This window comes from Olea europaea, chromosome 10 (genome assembly GCF_002742605.1).
Source record: "Olea europaea var. sylvestris chromosome 10, O_europaea_v1, whole genome shotgun sequence".
NCBI classification, from domain to species: domain Eukaryota; kingdom Viridiplantae; phylum Streptophyta; class Magnoliopsida; order Lamiales; family Oleaceae; genus Olea; species Olea europaea.
The window spans coordinates 16,115,295-16,134,757 of record NC_036246.1 but is presented as its reverse complement, the minus strand read 5'-3'; the positions used below and the strand labels follow the sequence as shown (position 1 = coordinate 16,134,757).

At 33.9% G+C, this 19,463-nt stretch overlaps 1 protein-coding gene across 2 annotated transcripts; it reads right to left on the bottom strand.

Annotated features, from left to right (window-relative positions):
- Positions 1–324: 324 nt before the first annotated feature.
- On the bottom strand, positions 325–18,346 carry LOC111401372 (chaperone protein DnaJ-like). Of its 2 annotated transcripts, none has more exons than XM_023029074.1 (11): positions 17,965–18,346; positions 17,513–17,581; positions 17,160–17,255; positions 16,909–17,033; positions 15,971–16,166; positions 15,206–15,381; positions 7,829–7,958; positions 6,999–7,159; positions 5,708–5,784; positions 5,536–5,635; positions 325–855 (listed from the first exon to the last, which is right to left on the bottom strand). In XM_023029074.1, the coding sequence occupies exons 1-11, from the start codon at positions 18,280–18,282 to the stop codon at positions 669–671; spliced, it is 1,635 nt and encodes a 544-aa protein (XP_022884842.1). In that variant the 5' UTR covers positions 18,283–18,346; the 3' UTR covers positions 325–668. The 2 variants fall into 2 exon arrangements, with proteins under 2 accessions (XP_022884842.1, XP_022884843.1); XM_023029075.1 differs by lacking the exon at positions 325–855 and adding an exon at positions 1,469–1,568.
- Between the last annotated feature and the right edge of the window lie 1,117 nt (positions 18,347–19,463).

Genomic DNA, 19,463 nt, shown 5'->3' with positions numbered 1-19,463 from the left:
ACGTGCAAAAAAAAATAAAAAATAAATTATAATAATTAAATTTTCTTTTATAATCTTTTTCTCTACTCCAAGAAATACACTATTGTATACAAATAGTGACTCAACAACCTGCAAAATGAATGATTTCAGTAGCAAAACAGCCTTCACTATTTGATAGAGATCACAACTGGAACTGGAAACTCTCTCTCTCTCTTAAAGCCCAAGGCGAGGGACGGGGAGCCACGAATCATAGGTGGCATACAAGTAATCATAGGTCAAAGCCAGCTGAAACCTTTTTCACAAGAGAGCTCTAATGATATGGAGAGGATGACACAATTTTTCATATGCTTCTCTTAATCCATTCCATCATAACAAATATCTTGAAGTAACATTTAGGCACCCCCAAGTAATTACTCCGGCTACTAAAGCACTAAACGTTTGCACGGTTGCAAAACTTGGCCAATTCCGAAGTCGAGCTTTACAATCATTTTGCATCAATTAATCAAACTTAAGCAAGAAATTAGTAGTTGCTAAAATTGGGTTTACCATGCTATAGAGAGAAGAATGTTGAGAAAATGACTATCCACTCCTACAGCATACGATACACATAATACATGAAAATTAACACACAATTATCCAAAAGTAGCTAATACTGTTCTTTTACCTTCTTAGAAGGATGATTGCAGTGTTCAATTTTCTCTGTTAGGCCGTTGTATAGAGCTACCACAGTTTCTCACCAAGATGGCAATAAATGCCATAACAAAAACAGTAGAAATAGAAAGCAGGAATGGAAAATTCTGCTGGGTCCTACAAGACCTCCTTAATGCTGGTGTATCGATGCCAATTGATGCAAATCTTTCCCGAGGTTGCTTTTTTCTATGAATAGGAATGTAGTTAGAAGAGGATAGATATATAACATAGGGAATCACTAATATGCATTATGTTTGGAGAAGAGAAGGAGAGAACCTAGAAATTCAAGAACTGATTTAGAATATATAAAACCATAAATGTTCAAAGAAGTGTCAACTGTTAATATTGAATAGGTTTGGGTCATGATTAGGAGAACTTAAATATGTCATAGGCTGACAAATGAGACGAGTAAATGTTGAGATAAAGCCGACTAGTCACCAATGCACCTACAAACAGAGAATCATCCCTCAATCTGCTAATTTTTTTATTTCATAGGATGCCCAATTTTAGAAGCATGGAACAGAAGACATTCTTGAATTCCAAAGGTACCATTAGTTTCCATGAATTCAGGTTTCACAATCACCTCATTTAAAGCTAAACGGGCATAAAGATAACCTTTTCCACTCAAAATGTAAAATCCACAAACTAGTGCCAGTTCTTTTATGTCATAGCCCCTCAACACTTCATGTGATTTGCAGAAGGTTGAATTGTAACAAGTCCAGGTGCAATGCATTAATTTTTCTCCTTTTATACACACTCTTCACAAATTTAATGGAAACAGCTACCGTACGCCACCAACCTTTTTATATTGGCACTTGCGTTCCAAGCAAATTTTCTCAGCATTTGTATCCACAACCTTCAATCTTCGTATCACTTGGATGCCTACTGACTGTTTCTATCTGGAAAAACCACACCACATGACTAGTACACGCCACCCTTGTTAAAAACACTACTGTCCACTTTTAACAAACAAACAGAATATAAAAATACAAAAACTATCTTCTTCCAATCTCAACCCCTTTCCCCACTCAGCACCATCATTCCCAGCCCCCTCCTGGTTCCGGTCCCAGTCCCTGTCCCATCAGTCTCTCTTTCCTGAGTGCCACCCATCAGCCCTTCACAGCCCACAACCAAGATAACTATGAATCTAAATGTGTACTCAATGAATGGTTTTGCAGCTGAATTGTCGGCTGCATTATTTGTTTCATAATTCTTATTATATGGTTCTCTTTCTATTTCCAGCAAATTTTTTGTCATGGACTAGACCATTTACTTTTATTTTATTTAATTGGGCTTGTATTATTAGTGGGCTAGCCCAAGCCCTTTACTTCTAGGGTTGTTGTTTATGTCTATATATAGTTGTATCTCTACATTTGGAAGGGAACGATGAATATTGAAAGCTTTGGTGCAAACCGAATTCCCCCCTTTCTCTTTGCTTCTCCATTCTTCTTTCAATCTTAATTCTATGTTGTCTTCTCTTTTTATCATCATTTTCCCCACCCTAATTTCTATTTTTCTTCTTTGAATTGGTTATCAATCAGCCAACTTCAGCTGGTGCAAGTTCCAAAGAGTAATTTAGCTAAGTTTTGGTTGAAGTTGAGCTCCAACCATAACAAATGGAATCAAAGCAAGCGAATTTAATTGGGTATTTACCAAAGTTGTTGATGAACATTTGAAGAAACAGGATTTGGAGATAGGGCATCTAGGCACATCCTTTAAAGCTCTTACCAGCAGATTGGAGAATAAATGGGAGTCCACAAATCAAAATCTCCAGGTACTTGTTCATAGGCAAGAGAAATTTGAGGATGCTATGTTGGACTTGAATCAAAAATAAGAAAATTTAGTGGCCATGAGTTAATGTCTTCAAATCTTAAAATGGATCAGAAAAATAAAGGAATAGATGGGCTTAATGTTAATTTCAGATCTGGGAGTGTGATAACTACCCAATGGGCTAGTAGTAACGAAAATAGTGTTCGTACTAGAGGGGAATTCAAGTGAAATGGTAAATTGCCTAGAATTGATTTTTCCCAATATGGGGGAGAATGACCCAGGGAATGGCTGAGGGAAGCTATGTAATATTTTCAACTCCATCAAATTTCTGATGAACTTAGATTGGGAGTAGATGTACCTGAAGGGGAAGGCAGACATATGGTTTTATGGAATCATTGCCAGTCATCCTAGGGAAGATCTTTACAGGAGGTTTTCAGAAACTGAGGAAGAATCCCAAAATAATGATGGTTCAAGAATTTTGTTGGATGATCATGAAAATGAGATATAAGAATTGGTGCCAGTGGCTGATACAAGAGTGGAAACAGTAGCTGTGGGGGAGGCATTAGAGGCATTAGATGCTAAAACCAAGACAGAGATTAAGCTAGAAAATGGGTGAGAGAGAAGTTTGAAAATGAGGAAGTAGAGCGGGTTGAGACAATGGAATTTCAAATTGTGGAAAGCAATACAAAAGTATCTAACTCTAATGTTATAGACTGCAAAGAGAAGGTTGCTATGGAATAAATGATTCAGCTATTGAGGTTGCTAACGAAGTAACTATAGAGGAGATTTCAACCTTCAAAACCAAAATGGAGCTTTGGTAATCCAATTCCCACCAGACCAACAGTTTGGCTTAAGGATGAAAAGAGTAGTGCAAGTAATGTCAACCAAACATATGCCACCTTGCACTACTTGCTTAATTCAAGGGTGGCGAAGAGAATGAGGCATCAGCTAACAACATACAAAGAAGACATCCTGGCTTTGAACCTTGAGGACAAGGTTAATTTTAGGGGAAGGGATGTCATGGATTGGACCATTTACTTTCATTTTATTTAATTGGGCTTGTGTTATTAGTGGGCTAGCCCAAGCCCTTTACTTTTACGGTTGTTGTTTAGGTCTATATATAGTTGTATCTTTGCATTTGGAAAGGAACGATGAATATTGAAAGCTTTGGTGCAGAATCAAATTCCCCCCTTTTCTCTTTGCTTCTTCGTTCTTCTTCTTTCAATCTGAATTCTATGTTGTCTTCTCTTTTTATCATCATTTTCCCCACCCTGATTTCTATGTTTCTTTTTTGCATTGGTCATCAATCAGCCAGCTTCAGTTGGTGCAAGTTCCAGAGAGTAATTTAGCTAAGTTTTGGTTGAAATTGAACTCCAACCATAACATTCTTTTTTTTCCCATTGCCCGGTATTTTTCTCTTTGGTCATTTTACATTAGGGACTTATACAAGCAATCCAACAGAATTTACCATTGTACAAGAAAACTTAGTGATCAAGTTCTTCATTCCCACAGAAAATGAAATTTGGAAATTAAAAGGTTGCAGCGGGGTGGGGATGGGGATGGGAAGGAGAGGTGGGGGCATGAGGAAGAGGCAACCAGAGTGAGGGTTGCTAGATTTGAGGTGCCAGGAGAAAATGGAAGTGAGGTTGCTGCATCAACCGGGTGTGGGTGAAGAAGATCACATTTTTTACTTTATTTAGTTAACCTTTTCTGAATTACTATTATGCCCCACTGACAGTATATTATGTGCTAATTGGATGATGTTTGAATGTGTGAGTGGGAACCCTAGTGCTAAAAATATTGCTGTTATATACATGTTAAATAATTAGTTCGGGACCTGATGCAAATTAGGCTAATTGGGGCATGCGCCATTGGAAAAATCCTTTTACTTTTAAGTTTAGTTATGATATCTTCTTTTTTTTTTTTTTTTTTTTTAATTACGGTTTAGCATGTTTTCATATTATCAAGAGTTATGGCCTCGCTTTGCACTTTTATTATTCTTAAAGACTACACGGTTGCAGTCTCGTGTTCTTTTAGAACAAGACTAGGGTATATATTGCATTGTCCCCACTCTTACACTGTATCAGGACCCTACATAAAGGTTGGGGAATCCGGTGTCTCTACATCACGAACACTTCAACTAGGGTAATGTGTCCATGTCAAACCTGTGTCGATACCGACACTCTTCGGACAATCTACCATAAGCATTTTTACTTTTTTTTTTTTTAATTAAAAATATATCTTCAACTCAAAGTTATTAATAAATAACAAATAGGTACTTATATTTGAAAGATATCAACAAGTAAAAAACTAATTTTATACTACATAATGAATAATTTTAAAGAACTAAATCAACGTGTCGATACGTCGTACTGGTACTTTTTTTAAAAATCTTATGTCGATGTATCCAACATGGATAGCATCATAGCCCGATACTACTTTATCAAACATAAATGGCCCTTGAGAAATGGACATTCAAGAAGTTGAAAGACTATCTCACAAAGCATCTCACATTAACTAGCTCATGAATGGAGTCGTTATGTAACTTTATCATCTCACGGACCAACAAATTGGTAGTCTTTAATGACTAATTTTCATTAGTTATTTGCTTTAGAAGTCAAGGTACTCACGAACCTCATCAGCTTCTAGAGCCATAACCTATTTACCTTTTTCAAAGCTACGATATTATTTGTAAATACCATATTAGAGAACCCAAGTGTCAACCCAAGATTTCTAGAAGGGTCCCCACATCAAATAATTAGTGAGTTCTTTCCACAAAAGCAGTATCATGTCTTTTCAATATCAGTTTCCGATAATTTTCTAATTGTGAAGTTCACTCTGTTACTCCGATCTATCAGCTGTGCTCGACTTTTTTGAGTTGCTCAGACCTCAAATTTACTAGGTGAAAGACAACATTTTCACGTTTATATCTGAACATATGTCAAACTCAACATAAAGCATCAAGTTGCAATGGATAAAAAGTAATTCTGGATTTAACAAGTCTGCAACAACATTGCATGTGAGCGACACATAATGCGGGAAAGAAATGGAATATAACAAAGAAACGGTAGCATTTGAGTACAGAACAAAGCATACCTCAAAAAGTCCTTGATTGACTTCCATAAATATGTTACACTTTTTCTTTCAGGATTTGAAGTTTGGCTAGCATTATTCTTATCACTACCTCCACGTGTCCCTGTAAAATTATAGAATAAAGCAAACTATCCAAAGGAAAGAACTTGTTTGAAGGAAACTTAAAGTTAGTTACCGTTGTCTGGGAGTGAATGGTTCTGAGATGTTTGCTTAAGAGAAGCCAACTTTTCAACTAGCATGCGTTCTGCATCACTATTATAATATTTCACTACATCAGTGAACATATCTCACCTTCTAAAGTTTTAACCTACTCAAAAGTACATCAAACTATTCATGAACATTTAGTCTAAGCATCTATCACTTTTGCCAAAAAAAAAAAAAAATGTGTGTGTGTGTATATATATTAAAGGGGACTCATAACAGAGAACAACAAGAACACAGCATACGGCCTGTGCAAGAAGTTATGGGAAACCTCAAAACAATCTCTTAAAGTGCTTGAAAATGTTAACATAGCTAAAACAAGATATAGGACAAAAACCACAATTCTGCTAATAAACCCACATAACAACTTAGTTGCGGATATTTTGAAGCACATAAAACCTGAAAGAGTTTGTCAAGAAGAATACTACTTATTTCAAATTATGTTTGGATATTAATCACTTACAAAATTATAGATTGTAGTTTAGATATTAATCACTTACATAACAAAATTATAGATCGTAGATTAGAATATTAACCATTATGCAAACATCAAAATCATTAGAACATGAACAAATCTATGTTAAATATTACAAAAATAGACCAGATATAGCAAAAGTGGCTCAAATAAATAGCTAAAAACAAAAAGCAAAATAACTTTTTATTGATAGAAATACATTATCTATAATAAAGTAGTATATTTAGGGAAAGGTTGCCCTTATTTTTTGAAACTCGTTTTCAACCACACCTTTCATGGGACCCACAACTTTTATCAACTTTTCAACCACACATTTCATCCACTTTCATATTAAAAATCTTATTTTTAGCAAAACCAAACAACAGCTTAAACAAGGACAAGTAATACCTAAAATGTGAACCTTAAGAATACAAACAGAAAAAGAAAAGGCCACTTTACTGTAAATCTGTTAAAGGAAGCTAGTGAAACACAACCCAAGATCCAGTCCACTATTTAGCCAAAGATAGTTGCTATTATGCAAAATGGACAGGTGTCACTTGGTCCTAAAAAATTCTCTAATCCCTGTTTACAAATGCAACAAGTCATTAGACCTTAACCTAATACAAAACCCCAAAATAAAATTTGAATCATCTTATCCACGACATCAGGCTCAACAAAGCAAGAAGCATTGGTAAGTCACTTCACCTATTCTTTTGCACTTTTTACATTATACAATAAAATGAAGAAATCATGGTTTGAAAGCCACACATCCTAATGCAAGAAACATTTTCAAGTTAAAAAGATTTTATACCTAATATTTTCGGGAATCTGAACATTCACAATGAAATGATGATCGCCTCGAACAGAAGGTTTATTTATATTTGGCACACCCATGCGTGACAATTTCAAAGTATCTCCCGGTTGAATGCCAGGAGGAATCTCAAGATTTCTCACGCCTTCTACAGTGTCCACCTGCAATTATAATCCATGGTAGCTGCCAGCCAACTTTGGTGAAAGAAAGAGGATTTCAATGCAGTACAAAACAGTGTGATCATTTTATTTTTCATAGAGATTTAAATGGAAAGGGAAGTCATGGATTCGAACAATGATAACAGTTTAACAAAATCCAAAAGTTTGCTGTTGGCAAGCTGGATATCACTAGAGGTGATTGGAAGTACAAAGCTCAAGATTAAACTTGAGGACTTTCCAATACCCATCTCACATATGCCGCACATCCTAGCCGATACTAGAAAAAGAGAGGAAGGTGATAACATCAACAGAAGTCAAGAAAAAGAACCTTGGATTGGGCAGTATTGTTTCAGTTAAGATACACATATTGTAGAAAGACATACCGCACCCCATAGTATCCAGGGGGGACCAACATAGACTGAAATTTGGCCAAGCATGCTTCATTCTAAGAGAACAGTATCCAGAAACCATCATTAAGGACTCAGTTTATTCAATCAACAATAATTTGTTCTCTATTTCATTTTCATGGAGATGGTTTTCTCCACAAATTGAAGAAATTCTTAAGCTCTTTCAAATTGCAGGTCAGATTTTGTAAAAGATCTTTTTCACTACTTAATTGTTGTTGGAAGCATTGAATAGATCTCCAAAACAGGGAAACATATCGAGGATTACCTTTATAACTGTCCCTAAAATGGCCTCTGTATAATCAACATTTACTTTTGAGTGTAAATTCAAGCCCTTTCTCTGAATTCCAAATTTTTCCTCTATGTGGAGAACCAGATAGAGGTCACCAGACATGCCCCTGCATTATGAACCCGACATTGCATGTGTTATTTGGAACATCTTCTGTCTTTCAAAACTTTTGATGACATAAGCAGAGTGAAGAGAAGTACCGCTAAGTAAAGAAAAAGAAGCAAAAGAAAAGAGGAAACTGACCAGCAAAAAGGTCTACAAAGCTGTTGAACGACTGAAGTTTAGTTAGTTAAGATATGAATAAATCCTAGGAATTTGATAATACTTATCTCCTCCTGTTTATAGCTAGTTTATTTTAAATGTAAGTGTGCTGTTTTGATTCTTAAGAGTTATCTCCTGAATTTTCTATTTTCCAGTTCTTGGTATACAGGAACCTAACTTGTAATCATTTTGTATAAACACAGAACTCTCAGATGAACAAAATTAGTTCAATTTTCCTATCATTTCAACATGGTATCAGAGCCAACTAGGGACGGGATTGCTCCTGTAATACCCTCAAAATCCTTTATAGTCGTTAATTATGAAATTAAGACCTTTTGTGTAAGAGGATAAAAGTTAGAGGACCAAATTACAAATTGAAGACTTTCCTTAGTTGAAGGACCCAATGTGCACTTTTTGAATTTCAAATTTTGGTAAAGAAATCATCATGGAGTTGTCATGTTTAATCAAAGAAAAGATTATGGGATTGCCGTATTTAGATTGTGGAAGGCAACTTAATTTCTACTTTGATTAAATGTGATCGCATGATTTGATATAAAATATTGCATGTTAATTAACCTAATTAATTAGTTAATTATTATAATTAGAGAAACTTGCATCTATTGAAAATTAGAAACATTATTTATGCATATGTAATTAGTAATCTCACATTTTGTATGGTACGATAAAATATTTAATTTGGTATAATTAAATCAAATATTTTAATTATATGGCAACAACTTATTAGTAGCAATTATATATATTTATAACTGGATAAGAGTTGATGATTGATTACATTTTATATGGAAAAACGTGAAGCATTAATAAAGAAATGAATGCTAGTACCAAAAATGGGTAGAGGGGCCAAACCTTAGAAATCCCTATTTATACACCCCTCACATTACTTACATCTCTTTCTATTAACTCATCTTCCACATACATTTTCACATTATAAAGTTTACCACGTACAGTGTCCAAGGAATTTTGGAGTGAAAGTCTAACAAGAAAATTTCCTTGATTTACCTTTATCTTCTTGCATACAACTATAACTGTAGTGGTACGAATTCTTCTTTTCATTATTTAAATTACGGAAATTTATGTTATGAATATGGAAATCCAAGTTATGATTATGATAAGTACTTGTTTGTGCCCCATTATTTGTGAGTAATGTATTGTGAAATAGTGATTAATGTTGAAATGTGTGATTAAAAAAAAGAAAAAAAATTACTTATGCGTAATATTATTTTAATGAAGAATGTGTGGTTGAAAATGAGTATTGTAGAAAAAATAATGTGGTAGAATGTAAAAAAATAGTAGACAAACAAAGCCTAAGGGTTCTATGTGTGTAAGTTCAAAGGATCGGAGTTTAGTAGCACTACGCAAGGGAAATATAGCCATGAAATTTGGGTTTTAATTCCCGTGTGTCCATATGCATGTTATGATTTTTCGTATTTAAATATGAGATACAAATTTGTTGATACAAATTCGTTATTACTCATTTACTAATATTTATGTTCACATGTATATGTTAAATATTTTATAGGTAACTAAAAAGAGGGATTCAAGGTGATCGGAGGTGGATTGTTCTTGCGTAATGAAAAATGAAGAATAATTTAAGTAGTGACAGATTGTAATGATATTTACTGTATTTTTTTAAAGTAATTTTAAATCCTCGCATGTTCAGAAAATATTATGTTTTTCATTGTTTATGAAAGTATTATTTTATGGTACATGATTCCAAATGTAAAAATTGTGTTCGTTACAACATGGTATCAGAGCGAGTTTACATTTCTATAGACTCTTTTTTTAACAAAAATAAATTTGAAGTTTATTATATCGTCACTATGCAATGCCACTTTTCAAGCTTCGACGTCATCGAATCAGGTAGAAGAACATGTAAATGCATTAATATTTAATGTCATGATTATATGATGATGATTATATTATAAATATGTTCACTATGCTTACTTATGTTTAGAACGTGTTAGTTTATGAAAAATTAAACACGTGAGCACGATTTTCAGAATAAATATGTACGAAATTATATTTAAACAAATTAGAATTTAGTTTATTTATGAAAATGTTCTTATTAACATACAAATTTCTCTTTATATGTACGTAATTATGGAAACTTCCTAAACTCTTTGGATAGTATAGATTTACTAATGATTAAACTTCGAAAAAAAAATTCTTGTTATGAAATTGACAATTTTATGATATTATATAACTTTAAACTATTAAGTTAAGGAACATATTAGAATAGTTGACCTTAGAAAATCTCTCGATCAAATAATAGTCTAATTAGGAAAATCATACCTCAAAATATTTTCATTTTTGCTTATTATATGAGTTTTCTTGGTTCGTGTATTCACAAAATTGAAGGACTTTGTTAAAAAAATCTAAACTGTCTAAAGAGAGCTAGGGATTTAAGTGATCCACTTGGGGCCTCCCTCCTCACTTGGAAGCCACTCAGGCAAGCATTATTTAAGCCAATAAAACGAAATCAATATTACAGACTCACCCTAAATTTAAGAAGATTCCCATCTTTAAAAACTTAAAAGAAAATTTCATTTTATAAGCTACTATTTCATCATTTCCTATTTTATACTCTTCGCCCTGTTTCAAAATTTGTATCTTATAAAACCTTATCTCCTGAATTTTGATCTTTTGTAGCTAACATTGATAGTACAGAAATTTCGAGAAATATCCAAGAGGCCTTGGAAAATCCTAGGTGGAGGAAAGCAGTAATGGAAGAAATGAAAGCCTTGGAGATAAATTACACTTGGGATGTGATGAAACTACCAAAAGGGAAGAAACTTGTTAGATGCAAATGGGTGTTTAATGTGAAGTATAAAGCAGACAGGACAACAGAAGGTACAAAGCTCATCTGGTTGTAAAGGGATATACTCAAACCTATGGCATAGATTACACAGAAACATTTGCAAAACTAAACACAATTCGGGTTCTTCTATCACTAGCAGCAAACTTGAATTGGCTACTTCAACAACTTGAATTAAAAATGCATTCCTGAATAGGGAGTTGGATGAAGAGGTTTACATGATGCTACCACTGAGATTCTCTAAGAAAATGAAGAAAACAAAGTATGCAAACTAAAAAATCTTTGTAAAACCTCAAGTGACAGCTCTAACATAAATGTTGTACGTTACTCACTAGCATAAATATTGAACTTTGGAAAATGTTGAGTTTACAGTGAGTAATTACAACATTTTTCAAAGTTCAGTAGTTAAAACTCGACATCTTAAACTTCAAAGAGCAATTAAAGACATGAATCTAAATTCATTGACCAAAACTCGACATTTTAAATTTCAATGATCAATCAAAGATATGGATCTAAATTCAATGACCATTTACCCCCTCACAAATTTCTATCACGTCCTCAGAATTCGAACCTCACCTTTCCCTTAAGAATAACTTAGTCTTTTTAAATCTACTAGATATTTAGCCTTTCCTAGATTTAAGTTTTCTAAGCCCCTGTTTGTTTCCCATTTTTTTCCTATTAAAATGAAAAATATGTCCATTATCCATCACATCAAGCTACCAAATTTGAATTTCTATCTCTTGTGTGAGGCTCATACGACTATACTTTTCATTCTCATTTTTACAAAAATAGGAAACAAAAGCCATCTAATTTATTAATTAAGATATCTAAATCTTGTCTAGTATCTATATACTTTTTTTTCTAATGTAAAATATTCTATAATTAGAGCATATATTAGTGTACCTATGCAAATGAATGTAATAAAAATATGGACTTATTTAGAAATTTATTTAGGAAAGACAGCATTAGACATATATATTATGGCTAAAGAGTAAAACTAGAAGAAATTAGATTAAGAATGGCCAGAGGAGAGTTTTAACTAAATAATTTGGTATGAAGTATGCTATTCCACCTTTGTAATTTATGTCCAGTTCTATTCTTCCTAATAGTCCTCGTTTTCTATGTAAATCAGCCATTATATAAACATATTAATACTTTGGCTCCTAAATTTTCACTGCCCTAGATACGTATCTTCTATTAAATATTCAACTTTCCTTAAGCATAATTATCTAATAATTTCATTCGACAATACTATTTTTGTATTCTTAGGGGAAGGGTCAAACGGTCGAATTTTGGGGACAAGATAGAAATCTGTGAGGAGGTAAACGGGCAAATGCCCACCAATGTGAATAATATATAAATTAGCGGTTTGGACACAGAGGTCAAGTCGTTACAAAAGAAAAAAGCTACGTACTGTTCGCTTTAGGAGGCAACTGTCCTCTCACCCCTCACATCTTGTAGTTTGTGTTCCACAAGATTCGAATACATGAACTTCCCTTAAGAAAAGCTTAAGTTGAATCTTGATACCAATTGGGCAACTTCCAAGTGATACAAGGATTAAAATTAAGTCTCTCTTAAGGAGAGATCATGTGTTCGGTTGCCCAATTGATATCAGGATTCAACTTAAATTTTTTAAGGAAGGTCATGTGTTCGAATCCTGGAGAACACGACAAAAAGTTGTAAGAGGTAAGATGAACTTAGGCTCTCTCAAAGCGAACAGTACGTATGATATAACAATTTGGGCACGAGACTCGGGACGTTACAAAAATTATACATTTTTTATAACAACCCAACCTCTATGCCCAACTCATTAACTTTCGTACTATCCATTATAGGAGAACCTAAATGCATCTTACCCCTCACGAATTTCTATCCCTAGGGTTTGAACACAGGTCACATGTTCAAATCCTGGGGACAATAGAAATCCATGAGGGTAAAAATTAAGCTCTCCCATAGTAGACAGTACGTAAGTTAATGGTTTGAGTATAAAGGCTGGATCATTATAGGCTAGGCTCTCCTAGGGAGGATAATACGTAAGCCAACGATTTGAGCACAGAGGTTAAGTCGTTACATTAGCAACCAAGTAGCCCAACACCTTCAAGAGTGTCAAATGAGTCTTCGGCAATGTTCCCCACATTTTAGATTCTCCTTTTGATAACTTTCTTGATAAGAGACGCAAATTGCTATGAATGAAACCAATTCATCTCTTTTTGCAGTTGTTTTATTCCTTCTCATATAGTACACAAAAGAGTAGATGCTCCAATTTCTTTCAACTAAAGAATGTTACACATGAAGTTCCAATGCAATGAATTAAAGCAAAGGTGCACTGAACCATGTCACAGTCACCAGGTCTATAGGTCCATATTATACCGATTAGTGATAAAATCAAATCACCAAACTCCCTTGATTTATCAATAAAATTAGCATATTCCCCAACAACTTTGTTGCACTTCCCCAAGTTTGAAAAATACTTTTTTAAGCATTTTGTCCTTTCTTTGTAAACTTTTGGGTCCTTGTGAGGAGGAAGCCATTTTGGATCCTCATGTAGCTATTAATTAATAAACATTATGTATTTTTATCACGTTATTGATGCTAACAATAGTTACCTACTAGTAAAAAACTTTATCTATTACCAATAATAATATGAGTTATGAAATAGTTTAAAATCAATAAAACTTTTCTTCTTCACATGTTCTAAGGTATCCGATACATATTGAAAATTTAAAGAATATAAAAAATTACAAAATAAATTTTAAAAAAAACGTATTTGGTACATATCGAAAAGTATCCAAGCGTATCTAAGCTTGTATGCAATAAATTTATAAGTATCCGTACTTCTTAGTTGCCTCCTCTCTTTCTAAAGAAAACTTGGCAAAAAGTTCATCTTGAAAACTTTATCCCCCAAGGCAAACAAATTTCATCATGGAAATTTTATTGCAAAAAGTTCTTGCTGAGTCCCCACATTCTCACCAGCTTTCTTTTCCTTTTATCCAGCACATCTCAAGTTTTACAACTCCACATGAATCCTACTGTCATATACTGCACCTTCATCCAAAATAAAATAATATCCTAGAAGCCAAGCCATCACCAGTGTGTGTGTGCATGACAATTGCCGAGCACCACAGAGAGCTATCATTTCTCCTCCCAAACCAAAAACTCAATTTTAAAACTTAGCTCTTTATCTGAATAACTTTCTAAGAGGTTTTAAGTGCCAAAATTTGTTTACAAACACATTATATTAAGGGGCACTAAAATGTCTAAGAAGACAAAACATGGAGCTTGAATTATAGAAAGGTTGATCTATTACCTTTAAGCCCAAAATCAATTAGGTTAATGCACACTGATGTGAACTTATGTTGCGGTTTGTTGTTCCTTTACGCAGAAGAATCAATTGTGGTTAAGTAATTGCTTGTTTCCATAACTGAAACCAAAAACTTCAGAAATTAGTATTATAATCTCCTTATTTGTCTCCTCCCTATTAGCTTAGTTTTTAGATGAGGTAGTTTGCATGGCGTCAAATCCAACAAATATATTAGGTCTCGCTTCTCTAATAGCTTAAGGGTTCAAGAGAGGTGGATGAATATCCTCTTAGTCCTTCAAACTTCTGTATGCCGGATTACTTCAATGTTACCAATTCTAGAGCCATTAGGCATCGTAAACCACACAGAAAATGGAATGATATAAAAGCAGAAGATTGGTTGATAGGATCTCTGTGTGAATACAAAAGATTTATGAGTTGTTATAGACCTACAACCCTCAAAGTAAGACACAAGTACTTGAAAAAGTAAAAACAGAAAAAAAAAAAACAAAAACAAAAACAAAAATGAAAACAAAAACAAAAAAATAAAAATAAAAATAAATAAATTGAAAAAATAAATAAATAAATAAATAAGGATGCAGAGGAATACACAAAAACACAATTAATGGATGCCAATGATATGAAGGATAACCCCCAAGACACATGGCAAATAATAGCAATATAAAAACTCACAATTATCAAATGACTTCTAGAGACCAGGGAAATCATATCAAAAAAACTGTATTGACACATCAGCACACACCTTATTTTATAAAATAAATAAATAAATAAGGATGCAGAGGAATACACAAAAACACAATTAATGGATGCCAATGATATGAAGGATAACCCCCAAGACACATGGCAAATAATAGCAATATAAAAACTCACAATTATCAAATGACTTCTAGAGACCAGGGAAATCATATCAAAAAAACTGTATTGACACATCAGCACACACCTTATTTTATCAAAATTTCCTTCCCCTTGAACTTGCATCGTGGCTCCATCATGAATGCCTGGTGGAACAACCACTCTAACACTCCGGTTTGCTTGAACTTGACCAGCACCATCACATTTTCGACATTGATCAGTAATTATCTTTCCATCACCACCGCATTTGGAACAAGTAGTTACCTAGAGGTCAAGAAGTATCATCTACACATTGCCAAAGAAATGGAGTTTACAAAGTAGATTGGAAACCTATAACATATTTCCTGGCATGATGCATTTCCATTGATTTTGCAACATAACGCATAATAGAGATCAAGTAGAAGAAAGACAACCATAGCATCTGAAGTATTTATTATCTTAGAAGCCCATGGATTTGCATCCAAAGCTATGCTACAGGGTGGAGTGACTTAACAAGGATAATGACATGTATAGAACCAACATGCAATAAGGCTATTGTTCTTTATTCACTCTACCATGTGCCCCAGGCTCACACGTAAAATGAACAGATAGAATTGGCAGATGGAACACACCAACACTATAAATCACGGGCCTACTTTGACAAGAGGTGGCAGGAGTGAGCAGCAATAATGTTAGTACATCAGCAGCATTTGCACAAGTTTCTAGATTAGTTTAAGTTCCCAAGAAGGACAAGTTCATTTATCAAACAAACGCATCATACATAATAATATAGTTTGAACTTTCCAAAAAGGGGTGCTTGAGTATGTTTTGGGATCATAATGATTCATGCATTTATGGATCATAATATAAGTACCTGAGACACAATTCCAAAAGGTGTTTTCTGTGTTTTAACCACCCCGCCTCTACCTCCACAGCCCCTACAAGATTTCATGGAACTACTTGACTTTGCACCTGTTCCACCACAATCATCACATGTCTCAAAACGCGATATCTCAATGTCTCTTTCCCCTCCAAAAATTGATTCTTCAAAGCTCAAATACAGGTCATATCTGTTGCATAAGAGAATACAAATAAGTAAATATGACGAGGTCATAACCATGCCGCATAATTAAGGATATTAAATGCCTAGACTAACTGCTTGCTAGGGGGGAGAGAGTTAATATCAAAGGATAATAGATAGAACCCTAGCAAATCTACCTAGGTTCCTCTTTCCAAATACTTTCTTATGAAAACCTAAAGCTTCATGATTTTAAAAGAGGAAAAAGTGCATTTATCATCCTCGAGAGTGAAAGTGTGGATGATTAGTCATGAAATATTTAGGTAAAATCTTATGTCAGATACGGAATATGAAGGATTTGGAGCCTGTATTTATGCCCAATTGAAGGGTAAAAGTACTTAGCCCCTATTTGGTTTTAATAAAAAAATAAATTTTTAGTAGATTTTTATAAAAGTTGGTAAAATGTGTGGTTCAAAAGTTGATAAAAATTGTACGCCCTGTGGTTGAAAATGAGTTTTAAGAAATGGGGGCCAACCAGGGGGCTATATGAACAAATAAAATCTACTGATATAGTATTTGCTGTCCAATGAAGGAGGTGGTTAATAACACAAAGTTTAGATTCTTGGCCTCTTTGGACAGCAGCATGCTGCAAAACTTGGAGGAAGGAAACAATACGGTTTGGGAAGTGATATGACACACGAGAAACAATATCAAATATACAGTTCCAATGTACGGAGAATACAAGAAACAAAAAGTCCCGAATGGAGGGAGATTAAATGCTAGTAAATTATTACCTAATGTCAAGAATCTGGCTGCCCTTTTCTCTAAACTTAAAATTGAAGCCACCTGGTTCACCACTCCGTCCAAAAAAATTATTTGATTCACCAAAATATTCAGCAAATACTTCAAAAGGATCCACCTAATTGAACACATAAATCACAAGAAACGGTTAAACCATGAATAGCTAGAATGAAAAGTACAGATGAGAAGGAATTATTTGTAGCCATTCTAGGCATAAAAAATGTTTGAGGTTATATAATCTAACCTCTTTAGGACCAGTGCTTGATGTGTCAAAATTCCCCCGTAAACCTGCCTCGCCAAAGCGATCATACAAAGATCTTTTCTCATTGTCTGATAATATCTACACAAACTCCTTGTTACTAAAGGAGTAGAATAGTTTTCTGATGACTTATTCAAGATATGATATATTATCGGTTTGAAAATTGGACACTAGTCTAACAATCTCAAATGAAAAAGCAACTAAACAGGTGCAAGCTCAAATGGCACAAGAAATTTTGGGGAAACTTAAATCATAGGTAGCATGTTGAATCATATTAATTTTTCAGGCCAATCAGTGTTTTTATTCTTTAAATAGGCCACAAAGAAGCTAGGGGGTACCTCGTAAGCAGCACTTATTTCTTTAAACTTTTCTTCAGAACCTGGACCCTTGTTTATATCTGGATGATACTGCTTCCACACAAAGACATTTGAATTAAAACACAGAAGTAGTGAGCACAATTCAACAATATAATTTATAGAGTAACACATAGTTGGAGCCTGCTATTTGCACCATCAGACAAAAACATTTTACACAAGCAAAACCAATCTTGCCACGTGTACCAAATTAACACCAAGACATCAATTCATTTGCCTCTCTGCAATAACGAGTGATTACAGGTTCAAGTTTACAATCAATTGATATTACATAGAATGTGGATATAACTCAAAAAGATGTCTCTAAAAATGACTTGTTATTCTAACTTCTTTCACATACGACTTCACCAAATCGATGAAAAAGAAAAACCCAACAAATTTAACAGTTAAGTCAACAATCAGACCCTAATATATACCTTGCGAGCAAGTGAGCGATAAGCCGTTTTAACTTCTTGCAAAGTTGCATTTCTACTTATATTGAGAACCGAATAATAGTCGTCGGCACTGGATGCTTTTCGAGCAGAAATGAAGGATTTCATACAACGGCGTTTTGGAATAACGAAATTGTTAGAATTTGGCATTGAGAAGATGGTATTGGAAGCTGGAATAATTGAGCGGGAAAACCCCAATCTCTTCAATTGAAAAGGCGAATTGTTGGAATTGCATAAATTAATTTTAGGGTTTATGGTGTTACCATTTATACAGTGAAAATTGGGGATTTTGATAAATTGCATTTTTTGCTGAGATGGAAGTTAGGATTTCAAAGATGTAGCTTTCTCCTTATGTCAAATAAAAGAAGAAAATTAGCACTGTTTTTCGTTATTTCCTCTATTTTATTTTATTTATAATTTTTCAAAATATTTTTGAATTTCACTTTGGGTTCCCAATCTTTTCATATTATAACAATTTTGTCCATTTTAACCTTTATCCAGCATCTCAGCCCCCAACCTTTCATTAATTTGTACAGATGGTCCTCATTGACTGAATCCATCAAAAAAAAATTATAAAGTGGTGTAAAAAGACATTTGTACCCTTAAATTTTTAACAAACAAAAATTCGGAAAAGAAAAAGGCAAAAAAGAATATAAAAATAATATAAAAGTAGTCTTCCTCTTTACTTATCCCATTGTACCCCACCCTCATATCTTTATTGAACTCTACCCATACAGACCTTTGCAACAACACAACATCAGAAGCCCACCAAAATAAACATAGGAACATCGCATCACTACCAATTTCAATACGACTAGGTCAATACCCTACTAAATGAATCGCAAAAGTAATGAAATAATTCATAGAAGCTTTGGAAGAAACCTGATAAGTTTGTTTAATACAGTTATTTATACTTTAAATTTTGATAAATTATTATTAATTGAGTATATTTCTACTTGATTTAGTGTAAATATGCTAATTGTAGGTAAAACCTGGACTTGGTTGCATTTGAGTATAAATCAAATGATGAGGACCAAAGAGGAGCAGATTATGAAAATTGGAACTAAAGTGTTAAGATATGAAATATGAAAGAGCCGTGGTGCATAAGAAAGGAATTACGTTGAACAAAGAAGACATTCATAAACTAACTTGAACATAACAAGATTAAGGGCCTGTTTGGAAGTGATTTTGAGAATTGATTTTTTGACCGTAAGGAGAAAAGTGGGGTCCACCTATAAGAGAAGAAATCAAATATGACGACTGAAAAAGTGAAATAACGGTCAAAAAATCAATTTTTTGGAACAAAAAATAACTCCCAAACAAGCTATAATTGTTGCGATTGCAAAAGCTAAACCATGCAATCGCAACTAGATAAAAGTTAGAATCGGTATATATGAGGTATAACCATTCGATTGAACCCCTTATACTATGCGATCTCATGGCTTTACGCGGCATATCCAGATTTAATATTCTAATCCAAGTAG